This window comes from Linepithema humile, chromosome 5, assembly GCF_040581485.1.
Source record: "Linepithema humile isolate Giens D197 chromosome 5, Lhum_UNIL_v1.0, whole genome shotgun sequence".
NCBI lineage: Eukaryota > Metazoa > Arthropoda > Insecta > Hymenoptera > Formicidae > Linepithema > Linepithema humile.
This window is the reverse complement of record NC_090132.1, coordinates 27547628-27566356: the sequence shown is the minus strand read 5'-3', so window position 1 is coordinate 27566356 and position 18729 is coordinate 27547628. Positions and strand designations below refer to the sequence as shown.

Sequence of the window (18729 nt, the reverse complement as noted above, 5' to 3'; positions counted from 1 at the left end):
GTGCAACCTTCGAACACGTGCAATATCCGCTTTAAACCCAAAAATTTAAGAACTCATTAAAATATATCCTTTGAGATCCTTCGTCGAAAACTATCCCACACAGCACAAAAAGTTGAAATAACGTCGCTGAGACGTTGCAATGTTGAATGTTGAAGTATAAAGGTTTTTTCAACATTGAATCTATGTTGATTTTGCTATATTGATTGTTAAATGTTGCTATAACGTAGAAACAACATTTAACAATTATTATCTTTTGAAATAATATAATAATTATTACAATAATTATTAATAAGAAATAATAATATAATTATATATATATATATATATATATATATATATATTTAAATAAAAATTAATTTTAAACATTTATTTCGTTCAATTTTTCAAAACATTATTATAATGCATAATATATATAAATTCTGCATTGAATAAATGTTGAATCAATATTGAATTAATGTTTCTTGTCTTGCAGACATTGCAATTCAGCTGACATTAGACATTTCTTCAATATTTTTTCAACATTGAATCTATATTTCGCAACGTTGCTGAAACATTCATAATGTTACAATTCTACGTTTTTTAGATATTGATTCAACGTTTGTGTGCTGTATGGGTATATTGCTGCTCGAGTTTCAGCAAAATTTGAGTAATTTCTTAAATACGCTAAGAAGAACGTAAACAGCAACGTAAAATTATAAAAAATTCACATAAATAACCGGCTTGTGCAATAGCAATCAAGTATTATGAGTTCTCTATAAAAAAAAAAAACAGTCCAATATGCAATGTACGAGACTTTAATATCCAGTCGAGTCTGCGTTCTAAAAAGCATTTTAGCTTTCCATTTTCTAGAAAATAAATTTTCTTATTGAATACTAGATATTGTATATCAGACATCGAATGCAATCTGAATGTCTCACTAGGTTACTGCGATCTGCAAGAGAAATATTGGTTTAGATATATTGCACGTGTTCGCTATCTGGTTGCGTCGGACATTGTTTCAAGAATTGTCCGGGGTTCATTCAGCACACGAATTACTCGCAGAGAAAGAAACGAGAGTAGAAGAAGACGAAATAGGAAGCGTGTCGTGTGCACGTTAATTAAAAGTGCTGCAGAGGAAGTCGCCAACTAAGAAGGGCGAAGCTGAATGGAAACAGCTGCTACTCGATGACGACACAGTCTGAGAGCGCGCTTAGTCTGAACTGAAGCCCCGCCATTATTTTCACTAACAAGTATTGAAGCCGGCGCTCGTTTAATAGAAGATATCATCCATTTCTCTTTTCGTTTGCTTTGCGTGAGAAATCTTAATCACACATTACTTAAAATTTCATCATTACTGTATCTCAGTAAGTACTGAATCTCAGCTAAATGTATATACACTACATTTATAGACAAGGAATTAATATTTAGAAACTATAAATATAATAACATATCCTGTACATTTTCACAGATTTCAATGTTATAAAAACAGGAATGTGTCTTATTTGTTTGTCAATCTTTTCATATAATACGATTAAAATTTAAATAAAAATTTTATAAATTTTTTTTACTACATGCACGACATAGAATCTCCCAAGTCACATTTATATATTATAAATTTCATGCATAAATAGTGTGATTTTAGAGTCTTTTTCAAATTAATTGAAGATTATTGGTTAATAAAATGATGTTAGTTTTAAAACAAAAGTGTGATTTTAGTCTTTTTCAAATTAATTGAAGATTATTGGTTAATAAAATGATGTTAGTTTTAAAACAAAAGTGTGATTTTAGTCTTTTTCAAATTAATTGAAGATTATTGGTTAATAAAATGATGTTAGTTTTAAAACAATGTTTGAGTATTATTATTATTTCATGCATTCACATGCTCTAGATTCTACTTAGAAATTTGCTTCTACTTTTCAAAGACATTTCAATATATATATAATACGTATAATATGTATATTATATATATAATATTGAAATGAAATAGAATATTATCAATATTTTAGTTTGATGTATATGTATATAGTGCTGTATATAGTATCTTATTTATATGTATATTTATATAAGTAAGATATATATATATCATTTTCAAGTGCGGATTTGCATTTCTTTTTTGGTATTCGTCACGTCGCGATCAATGCCAAAATGAAAATTTAAGAAAATAATTAAAAGAGTTGCAAAGAGACAAATCAACGAGTGAAAAATTGCGCATGAACCTCGGCACCGAGAGGTCGTATTACGGACATGCTGTTCGATTAAATTAATTTAATGTTTCTTCTTGGCTGCTTCGCGACTGATACAATATATGCATATATATGCATCCAAATATTAGTTATTTGATTATTGATAGCGAAATTGTTAGAATGATGATAAAGTTTAAAGAAAATTAATAAAGAATTAACGTACGCATGATTTTATAGGTAAAAAAGATCTAAATATATACCTCGTGTCCTCATTTCGGTTCACTACGAAACGGTCCACTCTGAAAGAAAAAAATAAAAGAATAATCATTTTTTACATGCCTAATACTTCACACTAGATTCTACATTTATGACTTTGTATTAAAATATATGTAAATTAAAATAGCATTAAAACCTTCATTACACATCTATTTTATAAAAACTTGTATCATGATGAAGTTTAAAGTATAAATTGCACATAAAAATCACTTCAATTTATATTAAATTATAGGCGAGTGTTCGTTATGTCATTTTGCAGAGTTTTAATAATTATAAAACTTTAAACCACATATAATGGAAGGCTCCATATGTTTAACAAACGATAAATAATGAAAATGGCGATAAGAGCCGTTGCAGGATGTTCGTGCTAAATTTTTAATTTTTCTTAAAGAAATTAGTAAATTAGTCTACAAGAGACAGTTAAATTGTACACCGATCTCAATTCGAGATACTTAAAGTGTACGAAAATTTTAAAGTACATTGTTCTCATATATCGGGAAACTTTAATGTACGTATAGGAATTATTGTAAAGAAAGGAAGAGAGAAAAAATATCAGGGCGCGAGTGGCTAAGCCGGGAATTGAACCCGGGTCTTTCGCTTGCCGGGCGAATGTTTAATAATTATATTTTAGTATGTTCTAACTTAGAATGTTGAAAAATTTCTCCAACATTTAAAATCTTGTGTATTTTTCTAAGACATGATTGTACAAATGCAATAGTTCGTGCTTGATTATTTAATGCAAACCATTATTGATTATTGATCGACATGATTTACAAAAATTCTTTCAAGATTAAAAAGTTTAAAATCAAAATATTTCGTATGCGTTTGGTTTGGTATTTAAAGAGTTTTCATTATTTGTACAGTGAAATCATTATTTCACAATTGTGTTGCATTTTGTACGAAGAAAAAGTTCACAGTTGTACAGGGCAAGTTTCGTTACATGTCTCTTATTGTTAGATATTAATAAGGATAGTTTTATATGCCAACATAAAACTTTCGTTACAAAGGCAAATGCCTGCGCTTTGTTCGTTTCTGAGTTGTCGGCGTTCTTCAGAGAAACATAAGTCGAAAAGGAAATGAGGGAATATTTCTATCGACGGCGGGTGTTTCATTACTAAAAAACTATGCTAGACTAGACACACGATATAATACACACTGTTTATTATATTATACTGACTATATATGTATAATGTGCGAGAAGTATAGCTTATAATTTCATGGATCTTTCAGTACTGTCGCAAGATTATCGTCTTTACAGAAAATTAAGATAGGTATAGCTTTCTTAGATATACATAACTGCGATTTGTATACTTGTTGTTTGAGAGAATTAATTTTCAATTTTTGAGTTCAAAGTAAGCCAATGACTTGTATGAAGAAAGAGAGAGAGAGAGAGAGAGAGAGAGAGAGAGAGAGAGAAAAAGTATTATGTATTCGACATTCTGAAAAATATTCTTTTGTGAAAGTGCGAAACAATAGATATTATTATACACGCAAAATTTACAATTTAATAAATAAACAAATGTGTTAGTTTTTTTTGTGAAGTTGCCCATCCCATTTTTGAAAATTTACTTTTTTATTAAAATTCTGAATCCTAAAGAGTTTAAGAATTGATTATTAAATTTAGTACACACATCATATGTGTGCTTGTGTATGTATAACATCGAAAGCAGATCGATCTACATATAATATCGACTCGTAATTTCCGAAAATTCAAGCGGTTCAGATCATAAAGAAAATTCGAGTAAAAATATTTTTTTTGCATTCTCGCGCGCTAATATTCGCATTGTCGATTTTTCCATATCAACTTTACATACTTTTTTTCGAAATCAAGCGACGATCGAATAAATACGACGCGGATGCATCGAACGTCCCAAAGGATACACAATTCACTCGCCACAGTACTGACCCAAGGTGGAGGTCATTACACCCAGTAAGCTCTCGTTACTCGTCGATCGAGCGACCTCCTCTCTTTCTCTCTCTCTCTCTCTCTACCACTCCTCCAACCTACTCTTTACCGCAGCTTGACCCTTTCACGTACTTCGTCTAGCAACGAGTCGTTGCTAGACGTTTCCCTTCGAAAAGCTTCCCCGGTGACTTTCTTGCAGTCGTCAGAGCTACCGAAAATTTATTGCATCTCGTCGCGCGAACGACTTATCGATTTTCTCGTCCCTTTCCCCTTCACCTCTCCCTAGCGGACTACCAAAAATTTTCGACCACAAAGCGCAGACCGCTCTCACAAAAACACTTCTTTTCTTTTTTGCTCATATTGACAACCGCTCGTAAATTTGTGTGGAATCTCCGTATATTGCCCAACTGGTTCGCCCGCGCAGATTTATGGTGCGTTTTGCGTTGATTTAGTACAAGTTCGTTAAGATAATACCGCGGTAAGGGCCTATCTAGACAAACTTGCATAGTCGCATAAACATATGCATAAGAAAATGGACAAATCAATTTTCTTATGCATATTTTTATGCGACTATGCAAGTTCGTCTGGATAGGCCTTAACGCAAAAAATGACGCGCACCTCTGCATCGCGTTGTTTTCCACGCGAATAGCAAGAATTGCATACAAATTTGCGTACAAGTATTAAAATATTCTCTTTGCAATTCTATTCTCTTTGCAAATATAATACACCAAAACTTTTTAAGATAATCTTCAAATTTATACGTCTTTGTTCAATGAGAATGGATTATAAGTTTTATAAATATATTAAATATTATAAAATATAATAAATTAGCATCACCAATAATTGGTTCCAGCTTTTAAATCCACTTTATTTTAGATTGTTAAATCAACGAATTTTATTAAGTTTTATTTTTTACATTCAATCTAACCATGTAGGTTATGTACGTAACCATGTGGTTCTTGAATACTTGCGTCAAAGAATAATTATCAAAAATCTAGAAATCAGAACTATTACTGATTTTTTAAATTAATATATTTTTTAAATAACAATTTAAAACATCGACAAATGTAAAATATTATTAATTTAACTTTTTTTTTGTTCCACATTGACTAGACATAGACTCGCAATATTTTCGAAAACGTAACCTTTTCGATCTATAAATATTTGTAATTTTATTGATTTTTTACAATTTTGATTTCACAATAGTAATTCTAAATTATTTCGTTGAACAAACAAACTTCTAATTGTATCCAGTTTTATATACATACCTATTTTCATTATGTATTTTTACTTGGCTTATGATTATATTTCTATTTCTTTCCACTTCTTTGTACATTTTAGAACTGAAAGAAGCAACTGCAAGAAAAAGCAGCCCTTAAAATATTGGTATTATATAATAGGAGAGGAGAACAATCCTATTGGATGATAAATCCTATGATCCTATTGGATCGGAAAAAAAGGATGATTGTGAAGAATGTTGTTGACCATCCCTAGCCTTTCTCCCGCTCATCAAAGAAAAAAAAATTTGAACTTATGGAAAAATTTAGAGCTATTTATGTGCTAATTTTTTGCTATATTTCGGATTTTCAGGCAAAGTCCGAAATAAAGTTTCAATTCAGACATTGCTTAAAACGTTCTCGACAATTTTAACTTTGCCTAGGCAATCTTAAAGTCAGCTACACATGTTCCGGTAAACTTCTCAGGTATACCTGTGCAAGTTTACCGGAACATGTGTAGCTGGTTTAAGGATTGTCGATCCTTCGGGCTCTAATGGTAACATATATAGAGTAAAATCAGAAAATTGAGTACACCATAAAAAACAGATAATTGTTCTTGACACTATACGTCTTATTTGTACTAAATTTATATTAAATTCGTATACGTATAACCAGATTAAGTTATTTAGTACTAATTTAGTACGAATTAGTACAAATATAGTACTTGTATCTTATATCAAACAATCGGTGTAAATTAGGCCAGTATTGTTAGTCTTTTTTATCCACCATTGGTAACTTCGTCGTTCACACATTGGTGCTAGTGCATGGCCCATATATGTTCCACCAACAAACAAAAGTTTTGCTTATTAGAAATATTCGATTGGATGCACTAGTGCGCACTAAGTGCGCCCTGTTTTAGTTTTCTGTGTTCGGTTGATCTTATCCTTGATTAATTTATGGCGCCATATGTATTCGGTTCGAAATGCACTACATTTCTGTAGATAAAAACATGCTAATAATAAACATATAACATGTTATTAATTGTAATTGGTAATATGTTATTAATTGCAATTGCTCCGATTATGGCCGGTATTCATAGTTGTTTCTCATATTTAAGATCGTCTTAAGTCGTCGTCATCGTTATCTTAAGATACTAATATGGCTTTTTGATTGGTTCATAGCATTTTAAGACAATGCTTAAGACGATCTTGAATATAAGAACGGACTATGAATACCGGCCTATGGCCGGTACTTATATTCGCTCTCTTCGTCAGACACAATCTATGTGTGACGAAGAGAGCAAATATAAGTCCGTGCTTAAGACGATTTTGAATATAAGAACGGACTATGAATACCGCCCTATGAACGTCTAGTGATCAGTTGGATGATCACTGGTTCAAAGTTACTAGAAATTGGTGCTAGTGCAATGCTAGTGCATTCCAGTTGAATTCACTATAATTCACAGGTAGGAATGTCCCTCCCTCCCCATCACAGGTAGGAATGTTCGATTCTGAATCGAATCGTTCAATTTTTTAGAGAATCGATTTTTTGTTAAAAATTGATCTTTTCAATTTTTCGATTTTGATTCGAATCGATTATTTCGATAGAGAATTGGTTTTCGATTTTGTTATCGATTAAACATATTTTAATCAATTAATAACGTTACTGTATCATTTCCGCTAATAAACGACTTAAATTCATAATAAAATAATGTTTACTTGATATAAAACTTTAAAAATCTTGAAAAATCGATCTTTTTTGGTTAGATTTTTTGGAGTATTGATTTTTATCTCAATTCAAAAATCGATTTTAAAAATCTTGAGAAATCGATCTCTTCTTGATTCGATTTTTTCGAGTATTGATTTTTATTATCTCGATTCAAAAATCGATTTAAAAAAAAATCGAAGATCGAACATTAATAATCTCAGGTAGAAATTGCAGCGACCACGCTGTGAAAAGTTAAAATTTTAACTAAAATTTTTGATTCAGATTTTGAACATGCAATCTACAAAAGACTTCCAAAATAGAATAATTAAAATGGAATTTAATAGACTAAGAATTGCGAAAACGAATAAACTCGTCTTTTGCAAATGTTTCTACAATGAGCAAAATGAGTTAATTTATCATAAAAAGTTTAAAAATTACATTTGCACATTATTGCATCATTTCTATTCGAAATAAATAAAGTCATATTTGCATTTTTTGTGAACAAAACGAGCTAATTTATTTTTAATCACTTTTAATCACGTGTACAGGGATTGTTTTTATCTAGAAATTAATAGATTAATTAATAATAAAATTAAAATTATTGTATGTCTGTGCGAATAAAAATACATGATTTTAATTTTATTGTAAAGGAAGAAGTGTAGGTCAATTTTTTCTAGGACAACATGAAGGGTACAATAACTATAACCACTCTTGAAAGAAAGTCACATTTAATAAAGCCACAGCTCCTATTCAGAACCGCCAATTCAGATTACTGTAAACATTGCGAAAGTATTATACAAGAGAAAATAAAAAAGAATAAAGAAACTTTTTAAAGCGTTTTATTCCTTAAATAACTACAACAAAAGTTAATAATCAGTGCGCGAAAGCGCACGGTGGTCGTAGATAGAGGTATCCGACTATCGGAGCAACACAGGCAACTGACTATCAGAGCGACAAAGGCAACCGGTTATCAAAGTGAGTCGGTGCCTCGGCTTGGCACGCTCGTCCGCATCTTTCGCATATTGGCGTTATCTGTTCTCGCGCACTCATCGTAACGTTTGTCACAGGTCTACTATCGTCATATATACTGTCAATGTCATCATAAATGTAAGCAGAACAATGAAATAAAAAGTGTAAAAAATTAAATATTGTACAAACCACTCAAATTGTCGTACGTTAATCCAATTTTACCGGAAACTAATTAAACTAGACATCGCATAATTTTTTTTCAACGATTCAAAACTTATTTATAATTTATTTATTTATTTTTATTTTTAATTTAATAAATATATTTTTAATAAATATATTTGAACGCGTTTACGAAATCTGCGAACAATCGTCCGGCATAAAATTATACTTGTCACATACAAATATCATTATTATTATCTATTATTATTATCAGATTATGTATCCGCGGATTGGAAAAGTTTGAGGGAAATTAATCTCATACGTAATATCGAGTGTCCAATATACGTGACGATTCAATTTGCTGTTGGTATTATCGCGGCTATGTCATGTACGTGTTGGTCGGATTGGTCAGCTGACGCACGTCACGATTTTACTGGAACAGTACATATCCATCTTACGCGGATTATATTTAGAACGTGTTGTTATTCCGACCCACACACGCACGAAATCAGTCGTGCAATTTACTCTCGCCATGTTTGCAATCTGCCGGTTCGCCTGACGTTAATGCCTGCCTGCAATTGTTATATTATTAAATACCATGTGCCAATAACCAGCTTCTTTAATTTGATTTCCCATTCCATTTTAGCTATTATTGTGAAATGTTATTATTACGAACGCCAATATAATTCTGATATTACGGTTTACATGTCGGATTTTATAATTATTATCATTGTTGCCAATGTTATCATCATTATCATTAATACCTATTTATATACCACATTTTATATATATTATGGTTATCATCATTTATCTAATTTTAAAAACGATAAATTTTATCTTTTCTCTTTGTGTCCGTTGCACTCAACGTATTTCACATTATCTTTCAAATTGTTCGTAAAGGACAGTTTGTGCCGCTTAGGAACATGGGCTATTTTCAGATAGCCGCTGTTTTGTATTATCGGAGTTGTATCGAATTTGTTACGTTTCTAAAGAATATGTTAGTGGTAAGGTATATAAAACAAAAATTTTATAATACTGGCTTGTTCATAAACTTGTTTATATAAAAATATTTTCACGAATGTACATATTTTGATATTCATGTTTTAAAATATGTCACGTTTTTAAAAGATTCATCTCAAAGCAAAGAATTACTGACTGTAAATGTGCAATTTTTTTATTTTATAAAAACTTTGCAAAAAAAAAAAACAATGTACATTCCTATTCGCATAGAGAACACACGTTAACGCTATTCGATTACGCGACAACATTGTTGGCTTACGACTCATTATGCAACCGAGAACGTAGTCATAACTTCGAGTAAACGCAAGGAATCGGCACGAATAATGAATGAGAGAAAGGCCAGCCTTTACGCTTCTGCCAGGGTTCTCTCGACCGAGATAATCCGCGCTTATGACGCAGTGTTCGCGAGAAATAGAAAATGTTAATTCTTTACAATTGTACGATGATTTTAGGTTACCTGTTGTGCACTTCACATAGGTTTGTGGCTTCTTTAATACTGAAAGCATAAAATAATTTGTCTGTGCAATTAAATAATATTATGAATAACATATCCCTTCGTCTTTTTTTTTTGTTGAAACAATTGTGCCTGTTCTCTTTTATGTTATTTTTATTCAACATATTTTTTTAAGAAAGAATTGAGACCAAAACTTTCTGTGAACAATAACTGAAAAAAAATAACGTTTTATTAGACATGATACTCTTAATAATAAAAAAATTATATTTTAAAAATTAATAAAATCAAATGCACTTACTTCATTTTAAAATAAAATTCTAGTTTAGGACACATTACATGTTTTTGTTTGTGTCAAAATCAATTTAAGTTGATCAAAAAATAGCATCATAAATTGTGTTTCCATTGTAATATAAAATATTAATTTGTTACAGCCTCAAGAATGTGGAAAATATAATTTAGCTACCGGTGGAGATCTTTTCTGAGACTCTGTGTGCCAGTAATCGTATCACAGTCATTGTTCGACGCTTTTCTCTCTCTCTCTCTCTCTCTCTTATTGTAATACGAAGACTTCCGTAACAGCAAAATTACACTCTTCTGCGCTTCGTCATGTTTCCATCATATTAAGCACTTTGGTAGAATATTCATGACAACTGTCCAAAGCCAAATATAGAATTTTTTCAGTCTTAATATATTTTTCAGTCTTAATATATTCAAGTCTTAATATATTGCTCAATAAAAACCTTTCATTGTTATCAAATTCAAAAAGTAATTTCCTTTCCTGTTGACAAAATTAGCACCAGACAATAAAAAGCTTCGTGGCGATTTTGGCGACGCAAGTTTCTTGACGTAGAACGCGTATCCCACGCATTACTACTCATCGCTGATAGCGTCGCAACATGCGTCACGCACCATTTTGGAAGCTTTACGAATTAGCATGTAATACCGATAAACTTCGATTTCGATGCTAAAAATACATTAAAATATCTCTCATTTGTTTTAAGATGCACTTTTGTATCGGTATTAAAACCGAAAAAGTAAATTAGCAGCAATTATAAATCGTTTAATGTGCACTTAAACACGTTTGATAATTAGCGAGTATTTTGAAATAACACGACTTCACGAGAACTTCGCAGAATTGCGAATTGTGCTGATTTCATCGCCTCTGCCAATTCCCACGATCTATCGATGATGCGCTCGGGACGTATGCTGCATTATTTTTGTCAGCGCACGATGAGTAGACACTAACTCGATGTAGCACTGAACTAGAGAGTAAAGACACGATCGAATTTTTCCCGCTGTAAAAATTTAACGCGAGTGTTTGCTTTGCAAAGTTGAAGATATATTTGTATTCATTCAATTAACACAAACTTCATTAAATATTGCATGTCCGAATGAGCAATTCAGAATGCAAATAACTCACACCTACGGCGACCGTAAATAACAACCAAATAACTGACAATTATCGTTCGTATCGATAATCGATGCGCACCAATGTTTCCCGCATTATAATAAATCGATGATTCTTCCTGCACAGCACGCGGCACGCTTACGATACACAAGATGTGTATCTATTATCACATTCGGCACTTTTTCGCGCGCGCATTCTTCCCGCGTTATTCAGCACTCGTTTTATCACTGAAAGAAAAACGCTGATAACTTTGATACACTTGAAAAGCGGTGGCGTGGTCAACGCGCCACAGAAAAATGCACTGTATAAATGTATGTCACTGAATGATTCTTCGAGGACTATCTCAAGAACTTCCTTCGGGATAAACTCGATGTTAAGAGGTTTTTATGGTCAGGGATTTTTTCTACGCGTGACGGGTGGTTTGAGTTAAAAACAGTACTTAGCGTTTTAGCAAGAACTTACGTTCGGCGAGCTTTCAGCGACCAATCCATATCTCGATTCGGCAGGCTTGTCACAATGCCTCTCGTGTTTACTTCGGTTCGATCTTGTTACTGGATAACAGTTCCGCCGCCGCACAGTTTTTCCAAAAACTTTTCTGGCCAAAACTACTTACACGTTATTTATCCGCATTTATTACAGTGGTACGAAATGTGGGGTTTATAATTTGGAATAATAATTAAAATACGAATTGATAACAAAATATATTTTTTACTTTCTTTTGCATGGTTTTGCCTGTTTTGTGTAATTGCCTTTCGAACTCGTTTTCATTTAATAATCAATATTACATCTATCAATAAACATAGATTTTCTATCAGTCGCATTCTATTAATCTTATTCCTTTCAACTTTTCATCCAATTGCAATAGACAAATTCTAACCAATCTTCTTTTTAACAAAAACAGCAAAATTCAAGAATTTTTTTATTATTGGGACTATTGAGGTAGATTATATTGGGGTTAGGGGGTTATTTATTCTTTTATTTTAAATTTACTCAATCATTCGAGTCTTATCAAATTTTGTTCTTTAATACTCGAATTTCCAAAAATTACTAAAATTTGTACAATTTTCTTTTTCATTTTAATTGGGTATGATTCATATAAAATTAACCAGTTTTAAATCAAGCAAATATTTGTTATTTCTATGATGTTTTTTAGGAATAAGATTTCGGAGAAGATTTTTTATGATTTTTATACAAATTGTACCCAAAGAAAATGGAACCAAGTACTACTTACTGCCTATAATGAGACTGAAGAAAATTATCTTAATTATGCTCGAAAGATATAAATGGAATTACAGAAAAAGTGTCAGTGTTAACTATACTGCCGTTATACTGGCGCACTCCTCACCATTAAAAATCAAGTTCGGCTATATGGCATAATTAAGTGTTAGCGCTCAATACTCTTCTTGGATCGATGATTTGCTTTCAGTATCAACGTTTTCATGATCTTCCGATAGGATCATAACGCTATTCATAACTGTGAAAATTTTGATTGTGGCCTTTCGTTCGTAGGATTTGGAAACACTTTGCGTCGGTGGGTCGTCGCTGCTTCCGACAGAGTACGATGCGCAGCAACGGGAACGAGAAGACGCGGAGCAGCGGAAAAATATTGCACACTATTCGCGCACATACACTAGCAACACACCAGCGTTCGTTGTCGTCGTCTTCGTCGTAGTCTCCTCCGGAGCTTTTATCCGTTTTGTGTCACCAGCACCGGCCGTTTTGTTTCTACGCTACGCGGCGAGCGGTATACACGCGTGCATAATACTAATTAATCGGACGTATGTGCGTGCGCGCGCGCGCGCGGTCTTTACCGTACGTAAAATAGACGCACTGATACACCACGGCGAAGCGGAGACACGACCTCGGCGACGTCCCAACGACGACTGAGAGGCAGCGGACGCATGTATCGAGCGGTGGGTGAGGGGAGGCGGTGGGCGCAGGCTAGGGGAACCGGTACAGTCATGTAGGGATCGTGTGGGGCACTCCGTGTGAACACTGCTGCAGTCGGCATTGGCGTAGAGAGACGATACGTATAATACGTGCAGCATAAGCGGATTTTCAAGAAAGGAAATTTGTTTTTAACAAATGTTCGAAGGAACGAAAGGGAAAATTTCTTCTTCTCGAGTGAAGAGTATTACGCGCTTTTGCTCAATTTTTTTGGAAATTCTATTGTTCGACTGGAGCAGTCGATTAATTTACTTAATAAAGCGTTGAAAGATTGAGCAATTATTGAAGAAAAAAATTATTAACAAACACCTGGTTCTCAATCAAGCTGCGAGAGCTGTTTCGAAAATTACACGGATCACCGTTTAGCGAGTACGATACGATGAAAATCAGTAAGCCAACGACGCCAGCTTTATGAACGTTGTTATTACTTACGAACTACTGTGCTCGGGCGAGAGAATGTACGCTCTACTCACGTGTTTCATTGTATTATCAATGTTATCTAAAGTGCTATATGGCAGCCAAAGGTGATATTTTCCAAGTTATCAGGTATTATTCACGTCGCTGGTTTCGCCACTTTTATCGATAATAAGCAATATTGCTAATTCGCATAATTTTGAAACAGATGTTTGCCATTTTCTTGTCTTTCTAGCAACTAATCATTTCGGTTTTGCATCTTAGAAGGGAAGGAAGCTCAACGCGCGCTTGTAATAATTATAACAAGCGCAATTGTCACGATGTAATTAATCGGGTTCTAAGTACACGATAACCTACCATATCAAATCCATCCACAAATAGCAACGCAACCGATCGATGAGCTACACTGTGCAGCTACACCGTAGCATAATACATTTGTATATTAAAACGCAATTTACCTAATCGACGTAATTTCAGACGCAACGCTGTTACATTTTTGCGCGTGCTTCTCCGTTGAAACATGTCACGTCATGCGTAAAGTAATTGCGTCTGGCTTTTGGAATCGAGTCTCTTTCGCAGAGCTACGCCTATGGCTAAGCCTGCCTAGTACTGAAACGTTTATCGAGGGGACTGTATCGCGAGAGAGCGCGAACGAGAGAGAGGATGACGAGGGAGCGAAACGGACAAAGACAGACGAAAAACGCGTTCGAGGGTTCTCCCTTGTGCAGTGGGGTTTCGCGAGACCTCTCCCTGAACCTACCAGCCGGTCGGACATCGAATTATCTCTCTGAAAAAATGTATATGTGCCGCCGCGCCGCGCGTCAATATACACTCGCGCACGCATGTATACGTCTCGACGGCTCGTCGTCGTCCGATTAATAATTAATACCGCCTAAAACACGAGTGGCGTAAACGGCACCGAAAGGACCCGTTATAAACAGCTTTTTCAATGGAAATTCGTGTATCTGTCGCTATTTCGAAAGACTCATCCATCGCGAAAGTCCTCGGTGCGAATATTCTGCGACAGATACGTAAATACTACTCCGAGAATGCAAAATATTTTCGAGCGCTATAAGTGCTGTTTGTACCTCTCTCGGTGACATTTGTTGTTTCTTTCGCGAAACAGATTTCTCTAGTTTATTATTTGGAATGAAGATAACTGCATAGATCTATCCTCGTTCTGACAAAATATATATTCTAACGATAGATTCTTTGATAAATTTTTAAAGCTAAATATGTTTCGGCACATTTCACATGTTTGTCATCGTGACATAAATATTATAAAGTTCCAAAGCATAGAAATTTGATGGAGAGGATGTCTTTTGGAGTCGTTGAACTTTCGAGGCAATGTAAAAAAAAGTTATTTAGGAAAAGCGTTTGTGACATATATTGAAATATACGAGAAATCGATAACTGACAGAATTCATTAAAGATACGTGTGTACGAAAGCTTTCAGGCGGCATAGAAGATTGTATCCCACAGCTTCCTTCATCGTATTTGATATTAAACGCACACACGCGTACGTACATACATACACATACTAAAGTTTCACAGATCTCTCTCTCTCTCTCTCTCTCTCTCTCTCTCTCTCTCTCTCTCTCTCTCTCTCATACCAGCTGTTCTCCAATTAAGTCGGACTAACGAAAATCACATTTTAGTGCTATATCAATGCTCTGCTTTTCTTCATATTAATAATATTCGTTTTAGATTTTTATAATTTTTTTACTTGCAAAATATTATACGCGAAGGAAAAATTAGGATGGTTCTTATAAAAATCAAAGATGCAAATTATAAATACATATAAATAATCTTTGGTAGAGTAAAAATATACTGTCGCTCTGTAGCTTCTTATTTTACTAATTATCATTTTCATGAATAAATTACACTAAATTAAATCATTTCAAGGATCACAACCAGAAAGTTTTAAAGTTTTCTAAACTTCATGAAGATTTAAAGATTTCCGGAAAATTTAATTAACTTCTGCATAAAATAATATGTGTGCTAGAAAATTCATTAACATTAATATCGATAATGAAGCGAGATGTTTGAAAAAAACCATAAATCACTTGTCAAAGTTGTTCCATTTATTCGCCAATAGTTGTTAAAACACATCTGTGTGAAATTATCTGACATTATATAAACTTCAATCATGCAATTCAATTTTTCTCTCATCAAATCTTTCTCACAAAATAATAATTGTGAATAAAAAATTATTGGCGAAGATCATGATAGTGATGATCATGCAATGGTTATTATCACCAAATTCCATTTCCTACAATTTTAAAAACATGATTAAACCATGAGAGTATCTATTTTAGCCGTATATTTCAATAGTTTACGACATCGTTCATTTGAATTTATTTAAACAACAAATTATTCCCATCATCGGGATAATACGTTATAACGCAAAATTCATAGAATACTAACTGTTTTTCTTTTCTCTGCTGAGTTTTTTTGGACAAATAAGTAGAAATTAATATTGTTAGTACTAATTCATTAGTAAAAACATAGAAATAAAAATAAGCCGACTTATTTCTTTGAAGCCTTAGAGAAACTGACCGTTAAGGATATAATTGAAAATGATTGACTAACATACATATTTCTAGAGTTGGAAAGGACCTACACCCCAAGAGTCAATAAATAAGAAAAGTTATTGAAAGAAAAATTTCAACTGCCCTTTTCAATAATTTTAAACCTGTGGAAAAGGAGACGAGGAAATACAAAGGAAAAAACTGATATTCTTAACTGCGAGAAAAAAGGTTGCTGGTCAAATTTTATTGAGAAAGTCTTAGAAAGTTTATAGAAGAAGTAAAATCGTTACATGCGTAAAATTAAACTTGGGAAAATAAATATTTTAATTGTGATAAATTAATTATGACAAGTAACTGTATCGCTTCAAATAATTAGTATTATTGTATCTTAATTTTTTATTAAAAATCTTTGATTTTCTTAATTTACTTTATTCTATTTTTTTATATATACTAATTGGGTTTTCTTGTCTTTTGTTTTTGAAAAAGAAAGCCTTGCGAGAGTAAATTAAATTAATATCGGCTACAAGCGATCAATTTGATTGACGGAGGATTACGCAGAGTGACATTCAAGACAGGAAACGAGAGGTATGATAAAGTCTCAGTGAAATTAAAATCGTAATGCGGTGAATGCATACGGCATGTATGAAGCAGTGAAGTCCCTGAGATTTTAATCCCTGCCCATTGAGAGAAGAGAGAGAGAGAGAGAGAGAAAGAGAGAGATAATTACGTCGTAATGCCGCACAAAATAATAGAATCAGAAGCACTGAGATAATTAAATCCCCTTAGAAACCCAAAGGCTTAATACAATCATGAAAATTGAAGCGCATTTTCGGTAAAAGAATAATTTCTTTAAAAGTTCCGTTAAGTACTCATCAAATATATTTTAACAATATCAAAGCACCAAATATATTTTGGTAATTTCAGAAATTCTTTTTACGTAAGTTTAAATATCGCAAGACTATTAATAATCCGCACAATTTCCACTTCATCATCAAAAATATTTAGTGTTGATTAAGTTTGAAAATTTTATACGTTGCGGATACAAAACTAGTATTCGTAAAATTTATTTGGAGCAAAATTGAAGTCCGAGAGAATTTGTACGATATGTTCGATTACGATTTTAATTTATACGAATAAAAAAAAGCGCGTATAATTTGAATTAAAATTAGCTGAATGGAAAAGATTAATATTTAAATACGCAGGAAGAGCAATGGTCACTTTATTGCGCCATTAATGTAAGTAGCAAGACCAAATCGATGTATATTATTTAGCAGTGCAACCAAGTAGTAAACTGCACATGGACTTTGGAGAGCCATATACAAATAGAATATAGAATATTGTTGATCGCACTTCAACTCACATAATTGAGCTACATGCGAAATTTTTGATAATCTTCTCTGTTTCTCTGATTTAATTTTGTGTCTGCCGTTCAATTTATTGAATGAACATTGAATTACGTATATAGTTTAGCTAAAATGTAAGTATAATTGATATTTTCACATTTTCTAACAACGTAGTTTATGCCCAAATTATAATGCTTTTAGATATAAATACAATAAAATAATTTTTCGTTCCTCGCTTAGATACTGATGAAAGGACAACCTATAGATATAAATTTAGTTGACAAGGATTTTACCTGACTAAAATGTTTATATGGAATTGTATTTAAAACTGCATCTGGCACACCTGAACGCAGGTAGAAAATTTGAACATTTTTTTCTTTCTGATTTCATAGATTTTTCACTCTCAGGTCTAGAAATTCTTCATCTACATTGATCGTTTAAGAAAGAATAGAAACGACGAGAAATAAATTTATGTCCAAACGGCCAGAATACTTTCTGATATATGAAGTTATCACGTTATTTGTTTCGGAAAAGAAATATAAAGTATGTAATAAAGATTTTTTAGAATGCGTAATTACGGAACACTTTCGCTGTTTTATCTCGACTTTCCATCGAGACGTAATCTGTATACTTAATCCCAGCGTTCTAGGTGACACACATTCTGGATTCGCGAATGCAACGTTTTCTCGAATAAAGTTCGTTAGAGCGCTGTGACGTATAATTTTTGACTTCAACTTCACTCTTTCACGTAAAGTCCACAATTCTCAACAATTCCGTTACCACAAACATCCGTTTTCTGTTGATTTTTTTCAATAAGAAACCTACACAGAGGGAGACATCAATCCCTCAAAATGTAGAAGACAAAAAAAAAGAGCACCTTGATGGTACCGCAAGAAACCAGATCTTATTTTTTTGTTGATACCATCTGCGCAAAACGTGACCTATTAAAAAGTGCAGTCTTGAATTGTGGTAAAATTTCAAACAAAATTGACGCAACAATGGACATCCCGGAACCCAATGTTCCGCAATGATTTCTGTACGTAAACATTACTGCTATGTACGCAGATATCTTTTTAAATTTTAAAACTTTCTACAGTGCATCATAAAATTATTTCTAAAAAAATTTTGAGCAAAATTCCTTTCTTTCCGGCTTAGCCATTCGTGCCTTGATATTTTTTCTCTCGCTTTTCCTTCTTTCCTTTAATAATTTCCTATT

General features: G+C 32.9%; 1 protein-coding gene across 5 annotated transcripts in view; it reads right to left on the bottom strand.

Moving 5' to 3' along the window:
* gus (gustavus) overlaps positions 1-18729 on the bottom strand; it is a 122729-nt gene that overhangs the window by 43537 nt on the left and 60463 nt on the right. Inside the window, exons 1-3 of one of the 5 annotated variants that reach the window (XM_067356353.1) lie at positions 12510-15187; positions 11741-11883; positions 2423-2461 (exon numbers count right to left, since the gene is read on the bottom strand). In XM_067356353.1, coding sequence (XP_067212454.1) covers positions 2423-2461; positions 11741-11769 — 68 coding nt within the window. In that variant the 5' untranslated portion in view covers positions 11770-11883; positions 12510-15187. Of the gene's footprint in view, positions 1-2422; positions 2462-5612; positions 6011-11740; positions 11884-12509; positions 15188-18729 lie in introns of those variants that run through there. The other 4 variants (XM_067356354.1, XM_067356356.1, XM_067356352.1 and 1 more) reach the window with 4 other exon arrangements.